This window comes from Cryptomeria japonica, chromosome 3 (assembly GCF_030272615.1).
Source record: "Cryptomeria japonica chromosome 3, Sugi_1.0, whole genome shotgun sequence".
Classification (NCBI taxonomy): Eukaryota; Viridiplantae; Streptophyta; class Pinopsida; order Cupressales; family Cupressaceae; genus Cryptomeria; species Cryptomeria japonica.
In genome coordinates, this window is record NC_081407.1 from 646,800,526 (window position 1) to 646,811,654 (window position 11,129).

The 11,129-nt window shown below is 37.8% G+C and overlaps 1 protein-coding gene across 1 annotated transcript; it reads right to left on the reverse strand.

Annotated features, from left to right (window-relative positions):
• Positions 1–5,691: 5,691 nt before the first annotated feature.
• On the reverse strand, positions 5,692–8,561 carry LOC131027811 (putative serine/threonine-protein kinase-like protein CCR3). The gene has a single exon (XM_057957906.2). It carries the CDS (start codon positions 8,365–8,367, stop codon positions 5,815–5,817), a length of 2,553 nt encoding a protein of 850 aa, XP_057813889.1. The 5' UTR covers positions 8,368–8,561; the 3' UTR covers positions 5,692–5,814.
• Between the last annotated feature and the right edge of the window lie 2,568 nt (positions 8,562–11,129).

The following is an 11,129-nucleotide window of genomic DNA, read 5'->3' on the forward strand; positions in this document are numbered from 1 at the left end:
GGTGGATGACGTGCTAGACTAGTAACATTAGCATAGCAGACTCTCTCCTCCTCTCTTGATCTCTTTTGTTACTTCTTCTATGTGTTACTCTCATTCTTCTATTTGTTGTCCTTAGTGTTGTCTACTTGAGGACGATGCAAAGCATTGAGATCTCTTTTGGTCTCTCTCATGTTGACTCAAAAGACACATGTGTTCCCTTCTTCTAGGTGACCTTCCTTGATTGGGGAATGAAGAACAATTATGCATACATACATATGATATACATGAATTATCATACAGCATACTGACCTCGAGGAAAGCGAAGTCACCTTGTGCTTTGTGTTTTGTGTCTATTATCCTTGGGTTTATCTCACACTTGGGGGCTAAATCTTTGCGATAACGTGCTCCTTTCCCTTCTCATTTCTTATATGTATCACTACCTTAAAGCAATCACCCCCAATGAGGCATGTGCGATCGCTTTAACGTAGGGGGGCATACACCCCGTTCATATCTCTTCAAGATACTTGAAAATTTCTTGGCAAATTTAGCTTTGCCTTGAAAATTTTTGGTATTTTTCTTGCATGACTCATAGTGAGGGAACCTTACTACTGACAGTCATGGTTCTCCCTCATGATCTTCCCTTTTACTTTGTCAATCAAAGTCGTAAGATCCTTAGTCCACTGGGGGCTTGGTGTATCTTGCCTCCTTGACGTGGTGAAAGTCTTTCAACATTGTTTCCTTGTACTTTACCGGAAGTATGTGCGTACGCTTATACTCCCGCTAAAGTGGGGGCTAAATGTAGCATCCTAAAATTGCGACACTTGCAATTTCGACTGCATTTGAGTCTTCATGATGGCGGCGCAACGTTGAACCTGAATGGAGACCTCGAAACTGCATATTTCTGCACCTTGGCCTGATCCTCCTTGCACCCTGCTGTCCCGGGAGGTGGGACCATGGCGCCCAGCGCCCTGGTCCCTGGCCCTATTTTGGGCCCGGTCTCTTGTTGGGCATTGGGTCTTTAAGTTTGCAATTTGGAAAATAATGTGCTTAGGTCGGCCTAAGGTCGGAAAAATCAGTCTCCTAACCCTAATTGACAAGTATATAAACTACTTTTCCTCTCCTAGAAAGGGAGGAAGAAAATAGGCAAGAGCAAGACGCGGAAGCGATATTCAAACATTCAAACATTCAAGCATTCAAGCATTCCTTCAAGCAATTGAGTATTCTAAGTCTCCATTCAAGGCTAGGTGTTGCATTCAAGACAAGGATTCAACCATTGAAGAGGAGATCACTTACAACATATAACATACAACATCATTACACCTTCGCATGTAAGAATACAAACACTCTTACAACAAGGCATCAGTACTTGTTTACATTACAAACATTTACATTTACAACATTCTCATTTCTTGGTTAATTCCAAAACCGGGGTTTGACCTAAAGGCAAACCCCTAATCCCTAATCCCCCAATCGTCCTCTCTTTTCTGTGTGTAGGTTGCAGGTACGCGACTGTAATTGAAGATCTGGAATCCTTGTGCAGAGACGAACAGATCCACCTCCATTTCGCGGATTTTTCGGAGGACTGTGTGCACTCCGGGTGCCATCGTCCCGTCAACTTTCGCTCAAATTTGCAAAACAGCATCGTCTCGACATTTTACTGCTAATTTCAGGTCCGCAGCTTCATCCCGTATCCCTATCTCTGTTTATAAGCGAATCTTTCTTACTTTACATGCATTCCTAGTTCAATCATTCTATCTACATTCTTTACAAAAGAGGGTATCCTTGATGTCTTAACCCTTGAAACTCATTTAGAATCTAGTCTTGCATTGTGTGGGATTGGATCTTGTGGGTTTCAACCCCTCTTTTGAATGTAAAGTCTCTCCTAAGTGAAAACCGTCAACCCTAGTGACCTCCTTTCTCTCTCCATGGAGTGGGGGAACATCTAGGGTTTGATTTTCCGCTTTACAGAGGTAATGAATCATCAATGAAAATAATAGAAGAGAACTAATATTAAGATGCAATAAATCATCTCACATTATGTCATTCGGTGTGCAATACTATTATGAATTTCATGAAATATGAAAGAATGACCACTACACAATATGTCATTGTGAATCATTTAAATAAATGAGGTAAATTCGCCTAAAATAGAAGGAAAAATATTGACCGAGTCAATGAAAGAAGATAGGATTGATATGTATGAAAACAACTCAATCATCCAGCCTAAAAATATCATCAATATGGAAGAAGGATGTCATGCCATCAAGGATCAAAGGATAAGAATTGATAAAGCTTTAAAATACCTTATAATCCTTTATACATATATGAAGATAATCTCAAACCAAAGAATCATAATAATCTATAATAAATGATTTAAAATAATGAAGAACAATCAAAAGATGGGTGGGTGTGGATCTAATGAGTATCAACCCTAAAAGTTTTAATCCCTACTAAAGATATATTTGGGTATATGAGGGAAGTAGGGACTACTATAACTTAGCAAATTAGTTAATAATCAAATTAAAAAATTTACCCTTGAATAAAATCAATGGTGAGAAATGTGGATGAAAGTATAATCACAAATTTATGAACCCCAAGCCTTATAAAATGATAAAACTATGAAGCATAAAATGGGAAAGCATCCAAATAATCCTAAATTGATATAAAATGGGATAAAGATCAATAAATAACTCATATTTGAAGCCTCAATATAAAAGGAACAACCTTAAGGCCAAACCTTAGGAGGTGTAAGATACATTAGAGTCACTAAAAAATGAAAAGAAATTTAAAAAAATTACATAAATACTCTACACAATAAGCACACAATTAACTTATATTAATTTGTTGGGTCAAAAATTACTTATAAATTAATGTGATGGATGGGAGTACATAGCTCTAGATTAATTGAGTGCTTCAACAATTAATTTATACCATTGTCCAAATATTATTGTTGTCAAGGATGCATAGGAGCGATTTGATAAAATATACTCTAGTAAACCTCCTTATATCATTGGAAAATTACTAACTTGATAGGTGATGTGTTATCCTATCGTAGTGATAAGAAATATCAAAGATGTCATCACCAACATGTAGATGATGTGGTTCTAATATTTTGTCCCTTTTATAAATTGAAGTGTGCTCTAATAATTCTTCCTTGTGGTCTTTTAAATTCCTTTTTATGAAATTAAGTGTAATTGAATGTCTCGAAATATCATGATATAACAATTGATGCACATATGTGGGCTACATTGAATAGTAAAAAAGAAGCATGAAAATTTGAATTTGAATTTTGAAGATCATCCTTGCTAACATGAAAATGAACCTTGAAAACATAAAACAAACCAAACAAAATAAATGCCAACCATCAATATGTTAATTATATTTAAAACATTCCCCAAGGTAAAGAAATGTCATGGGCATGCAAATTCTATTGTTACAAATATATGAATTTTAGGTTTGTCCACAAATTTTATAACTATTGACATGTTTAGTGTATGAGAATGCCCCAAGGAAAATTTTAAAATTCTCAAACTTTTTGAAAGTGTTTGGTTAACAATAAGTTTCTACAAACAAATAAATATCGTGATATAGCAACTTGAAGCACAAATATGTACTAAGTTACACTCAATAGTAAAAAGGAGTATGAAAATTAGAATTGGAATTTTGAAGATCATCCTTACAAACCTTCAGATAAAACCAAATTAATCTTAAGTAATATGAAAATGAACCTTGCAAACATAAACCAATTGATAAGGAGGAGATATTTTCCACACCATTTCAAATTATGATATTGCTATTAGGATTCAATTGTGTAGTTTTTGAGTCAAACTCATTGACCCACGTTTCATGAGTAGTGGTTCACAAGAACCCATCTCTCATGAGAGTGAATGGTCCACTTAGCACTCATTGCATCTAGGTGATACTCACATAGGTGATGCTCAAATAGGTGAAGCATTGGTCCACTAACTTGATAGGTAATTGTGTTATCCTATGTCAATCCCCTTAACAATCCATATTAATAATGATAAGAAATATCAAAGATGTCATCACCAACATGTAGATGATGTGGTTCTAATATTTTGTCCCTTTAAGAAATTAAAGTGTGCTCTATAATTCTTTAGTGTAGTCTTTTAAATTCCTTTCATGAAATTAAGTGTCATTGAATGTCTCAGAATACCACGATATAACAACTTGATGCATATGTGGGCTAGATTGAATAATTAAAAAAAAAACACGAAAACTACAATTTGAATTTTGAAGATCATATTTGCTAACATAAAAATGAACCTTGAAAACATAAAACAAATCAAACAAAAAAATGTCACTCATCTATATGTTAATTATATGTAAAACATTCCCCAAGGTAAAGAAATGTCATTGGGATGTAAATTCTACGGTTAGAGTTCTATATATTTTATGCACAGGGGCTTCACTTAGTGAACATGGGTTATAGCATGTATGTTCATGGCATACTAAAAAATCCCCCTATTTTCAAAAAATATTGCCCTAAACTCTTTTTTTGTCACCCCCTCCCAATACACAACCCGAATTAAAAGCCCCCTTATTTTCACCAAATATTGTATTTTTTCATAGCCAGAATTTAAAATCCCCCTATTTTCATTGACAGGCAATATATTGCACCCTCATTTTTGGGATATTATATCCCCCAATATGAATGCACGTGATTTAATATTGCCTAGCCAGTGAAGCCCCCATGATTTTATGTTTGTCCACAAAATTTATATCAATTGACATGTTTAGTGTATGAGAATGCCCCAAGGAAAATTTTAAAATTCTCAAACTTTTTGAAAGTTGTTGGTTAACAATAAGTGTCCACAAACAAATAAATACCATGATATAGCAACTTGAAGGACAAATAAGTGCTACACTCAATAGTGAAAAGGAGTTTGAAAATTAGAATTAGAATTTTGAAGATCATCCTTACTAACCTCTGGATAAAACCAAATCAATCTTAAGTAACATGAAAATGCACCTTGAAAACATAAACCAATTGATAAGTAGGAGATATTTTCCACAGCAAATCAAATTATGATATTGCTATCAAAATTCAACTATGTAGTTTTTGAGTCAAACTCATTGACCCATGTTTCATGAGTAGTGGTTCACAAGAATCCATCTCTCATGAGAATGAATGGTCCACTTAGCACTCATTGCATCTAGGTGATGCTCAGAGGTGAAACATTGAGCTACATTCTCATGAGAGAGGAGTTCTTGTGAACTATATTCGTGAAACATGGGTCAATAGTTTGACTCGAGAACTACAAAGTTGAATCCTAATAACAATAATTATAACATAAACCAAACCAAACATTAAAAAAATAGCCACTCATAAGAATGTTATTATATTTAAACATTCTCCAAGCTAAAGAAATGTCATGGGCATGCAAATTCCAGGCCAGCCTTAAATCACACACACTAAGCAACATATTAAGATTAGAGAATGTTAGTCAACTCAGAGTGTTTAACACTTTTAAGCCTAAAAGTGTACTCTTAGTGTGACCACACACCTTAAGCAACATATTAAGCCTAAAAAATGTCACTCAATTTTGAGTGTAACACTTTTAAGCCTAGAAATATAAGTTAATATATATGATTTAAGCCGTTCCCAAATTCCATCATTCCAATTATATACAATTTAGACTTCTCCATGAATTTTACAGCTTCTACATGTTTAGTTTATGAGAATGCCCAAGAAGGAAACCTTTAAATTTTCATTTTGATAGTGGTTTACAATAAATTTCCACAAATAAATGGTGTAGAGCTCTAAGCTCCTCCAAAATTTGCAAAGAATACATGTGTACAAATAATTATAATCTATAGTACAGAAAAATTATCATCGTTGCTCGGGGGCGACCGGGTCCGGGAGGCCGAACGGGAGGCGGCTTGCGAGCAGAAAGCCAGCGCCGTTTCCAAGCTAGCAACGATCTCAGTCATGGAGGGCCGATCCTTCCCTTCCAAATTGACACAGTCCATCGCCGTTAAACCCACAAAAGTGACGGCTTCAATTTCATACGGCCGTGGCGGGGGCAACCGGTCGTCTAGAATACTGGGCAAATCGTCGTTCACTATATAGGGCAAAGCGAAATCCACAACATTTCTGGGCCCTCCGCTACCGTCATGCTTGTGGATGGCTTTCTTGCCCGTGAGGAGCTCCATCAAAACAACGCCGTAGCTGTAAACGTCGCTCTTTGTGGTAAGGTGCTGCATTTTGTAGTACTCCGGGTCAATGTAGCCCACGGTTCCGGCGGCCATGAGAGACAGATGGGACTCCTCGTCCATGGGGCCCAGCAACGAAAGCCCGAAATCCGACACCTTGGCGTTCCAGGACCCATCCAGAAGTATGTTGGATGACTTTATGTCACGGTGAATGATGGGCGGTACGGCGTATGTGTGAAGGTACTCGATTCCCCGGGCGGCGTCCAGCGCGATTCTGATTCGCATTGCCCAAGAGTCCAGTGGTGGGTTAATGGCGACGGCTTTGTGCAGGTGGTCATGGAGGGACCCATTGGACATGTATTCGTAGACCAGGAGTCGTTCCTCCTCTTCCTCGCAGTAGCCCACCAGACCCACCAGGTGCTTGTGGTGGAGGCGGGTCATGAACGAGAGCTCCGATTCGAAAGCCGATTCGTTCTCCTTGTTCTTTTTCGCGTTCCGACTGTCGCCCCGTTTGATTGCGACCTTGCGCCCGTCCGGAAGGGTCCCCAGGTAGACCGTCCCGAAGCTGCCTGACCCCAGCTTCGAATTTTCTGAGAACCCATCTGTGGCGAGGGAGAGGTCCGTGAGAGAAAACTCTTCTGCTCTGTCGCCCCGTTTCGACGGGCCGCTCCGCTGCCGCCGAATTTCCCCCTTTGATGTCCCGCTCCGCTGCCGCCGGACCTGTCGGGAGGCCCCTCGGACCGAGGTCTGGCGTTTGGGTTGAGAGGCGGAAGAGACTGGCGGCGTGGAGCTTTGCTGCTGCTGCTGGTTCTGGTTCTGCTCCTGCTCTGCGTCGCAGACCCGCCCGCTGCGCTGCCGGGCGTGGCGGAAGTATTTGAAGTACAGGAACCAGGAAACCGTCACGACGCCCACCAGGACTCCGACGGATCCGAGCACCGTCAGCGCAATTGCTGCCCGGGACATTTTTCTTATGACCCGAGGAGAAACGGGTGGAACAAGGGGAGATGGAGGTGGAGGTGGAGGAAGAGGAGGAGGTGCCGTGGCCGGAGGCGGTGGCGGAGGCGGGCAGGATTTGCAGATAACCCGAGACACCCCGGACCCAGACCCACCGCAGAGGGTCTCGGAATTGGGGGAAATCCCACAGGGGCATGAGCTCCTCTGTTCGCAGTCACCTGGGAGAGTATTATTCAACGGGCTGATCAAAAACGAATTCCCAAAAAACTTCCCTCCCCAACAGAGCACCGAGAGATTCCTTGTAACGATTCCGCACGCGAACCCGTCGGTGCCCACGATGTCCTCGAACGAAACATTCTGCGGGTACCCGCTCCCCTGAATCGAACCCCAACAAACAAGTGTCCCCTTAATGATCCGCCTCGCGCAAACATAATTCGCCCCAACGACCAGAGAATCGAATCCGGATGAGTTCTCACCCGTAGGCACCAGGCCGCTCAACGATCCCCAACAGACGACCCGCCCGTCGTCCCGTCCAATCCCGCAGAGGCTGGAATTTCCTGCGGAAATTAAACTCATCGCCCGAGAATCAACCTGGGGCGGATTTGTTCCCCAGCATTGCACACTGGAATTCGTTTCATTTATCCCGCAGGCAAACTCAGACCCAACTGTAATTCCCGTGTAGTTTCCCCCACTCGGTGGGGATTCCAGTCCCCTCCAACAATAAACATCCCCGCGGCCTTCATACAGCCCGCAGGCATGCGTTCCGCCCGCTGCAACCTCGATCAAACGCCTCCTAATTGACAGCCGTTTCCTGTTCTGCGTTTCTGTATCCCAACAAAAAACCCGCCGACGGTCCTCTGTTAACCCACAGACACTGCCATTACCACCGGAGATTCCCATATAGCTCGCGCCCAGGGAAAAGGTAGTCTGCTGCTGGGTTGAATTCCAACACAGGATATTATTTCCCCCTGCGCGGATCGCACACACTGTACTAACATTTCCCTTAAAGCTCGCAGAAATTGTAGACATGGAGCCCTGAGCATCTACTCTCTGATCGCACAGCACAGCACAAACCCATAGCAATCCAACCAGAAATTCCCAATTATTTCTCCCCCGCGACTCGAACCGAAGACCTAATGCCACGCCCATTGCAAGCAGCAACCACATCCATCCCAATGCCACTGCCCCGTTCAAACCAGAAGCAGAATTTTCAAAAGTCGCAGGCGGTCGCGAGTTCGAACTCTGAGCTTTTCGCATTTAAATCCTACACAAGTCGCTAAGGACACCGACCCAAAAGGCATTTATATGGCCAACTGCTTCAGACCCACTTCGACGAAACTAACTTCGAACGGGAAAATGAGAAACCAGTCCCACACGGCCATGCTTGGACTTGATCTTTTCCGTGCCAAATCTTACCAAAATAGGAGGTCAAATTTACTCGGTCTTTGCGCGAGTCGCGACCGACTGATTATTATGACCAGCAAAACCGGGAAACGTTTATAATGGATTAATCGGATTTGGATTTGGATTTGCGTTCATGGAATTGTTTAACGTGTGGGGACGGAGTTTGGCAACTGCACAGTGCACGCCATTTCAAACTTGTTTAACTCGGTAAAATCTCCCAGTCAACTTCCTCACTTCTTCTCCCACCAGAATTTCATATTACTTTTGTTTTCTTCGAAGACCTCTTCCACGCTAATCCATTCAATCCTTTCATTAAGATTAATGTTTGATTATATTAAAGGTCGTAGTTCAATTGATTACACATTGATGTTGATGAGTATGATGGAATGTTTTTTAATTAAATCATCTATCAAGATTTAAACTTCAAAAGTATGATACAAGGGACCAGGTCATAGTCATTTTTTGAGTGGCTTTGACGGAATAGGTATTTTTCAATTTTGACTATTAGTAAAAGATTCTACATATTGACATAATATATGCTCGTGTATTAAATAGCAAAACAAATTCACATAATTTAAAAAATGTCATAAAAATATATATTTAATTATATTTTTTGTTCTTTAATTCTTTATCTAAAAGTATGACATATGAGACAAAGTCATGGTTGTGCCTTAGATGGCTTTGATTGAATGGATACCTCTCAATTTTTGAGTCCTAGCCATAGAGATATTAGAATAATCTATGCTCTTATATTAAATAGAAAATTAAACTCATAGATAATATAAAATTTTGCATTAAAAAATATCTATTCAATTATATTTTTGCTTTCTTTACTCTTTATCATCTGAGCACAAAATGTGATCTAAAAATTGACAAAAAAATAAAGAGAATTTATTGCTTTTTTCACTCTTTATCATTTGATCATGAAATCTGATCTAAAAATTGACAAAATAAATTTTGCACACTTAAATGCAAAAAACTACATGCATTCAATATGTATTTAATTACAGTGGAGTGTCCTCGGTCCATAAAGATATATATGATAGATTTTCGAATTAAATTTTATACAATTTTTTCCTTCGACATTTCTAATCATATTTCACGATCCAATAAAATATTTGAAAGAAGAAATATTCTTATTTTCTCCCTCCTAAATTCGAAAATCCTTTCCCTTCATCTATTTAGTTTTCTCAATCTTTCCTTTCATCATAATTTTTAAAATCCTTCACCTTTATCTATATAATCTTCTTTAACCTATGTCTATTCTCTCAATTCTACTCTTTAAATATTCCATCTATATATATATACTTTCATCAATATGTAAATATTATCTTTTATTAAATTTAAACATTAAATCCCAAATAACATTGTCATGCAATGTTTGTAATTATTATTTATTTGTACCTTTCCTTGGTTTACTAGGGACTAAGTTTCCCGTGGTGCCAAGTTGTACTTTCCCCCCCTCTCATCTTTGACACTAGTCACTCTCATATACTAATATATAAATTCTCTTTATTTTTTCTATTTTAATTTAGTTTAAATGTTAAAATCTTTTCACTAGTCACTCATATTACTTTGATGTATGAGATTTTTTTATTCTAGTATATTTTATCTTATATAAAACAATATAAAAAGATTTTAAAGAGATATTATATTTAAGATGTTTATTTTTAATCTAAGTGGAATAGGCTTTCTAATATTTAAGATATATACATAATTATTGACAAAAAAATAAAAATTGTGTAAATTTTTTTCTTAAAAATATTTTTTGAGATAGTAAATTTTAATTTATTAGTTTAACAAGTAAATAATTATTTCCATGATGTTTGCTTCCGATACCATAACCATAACTATAACTTTTTGAAAAATATTTTAATATTTGATTATTGGTCACAATTTTTATTTTTATTTTATTATTTTAAAATTAAATTAAATTAGCTATTATTTTATATCTCATTTGTATTTAAAAGATGATATTAAAATAATGTAAATTGAATCTTTTCTTTCATAATCATGCTAGTCAATGCTTCTCCTCCTACTACCATTATAAATTATGGTTCTTCACATAATAAACATACAAATTATTTTATTTATTTTGATTTATATTTAATCATGTTATTTACTTAAGAGATTATATAACCTTTTAACATGAAGTCAACTTATATTGTATTATCAACATATATTGTTAATGAAATAAATTGCACTACATTTATAAAAAAATCTATGTTAATTAAATAAATGCAAATTAACATTTAACATGTTGTATTGTAGCAATTGTTTTATATCTTTTTGTGAGTCATGTCCTTACTTTGATATCAAGATAACACTATGTCAAATTAATACTCAAAGACCTTGTCCAAGGTGTATTAAATCATTAATCTATCATTTTGTATTCAATGCATTAGATATAATATACTCTTCACACATCCCTATCTCCACTCTAAAATTTATCTTATTCAATTTTACCATAATGGGAAGGGTCATGTTTATCTAGATCATCTATAATGAGTATGATTATCTAAGGTAAACCCTAGAGTGAAGTAGAGTGACCCAAATGTCTAGTACTTAGAGCCAATTATTCCACATGGATTTAGGTATGGGAAAGAGTATCTCTA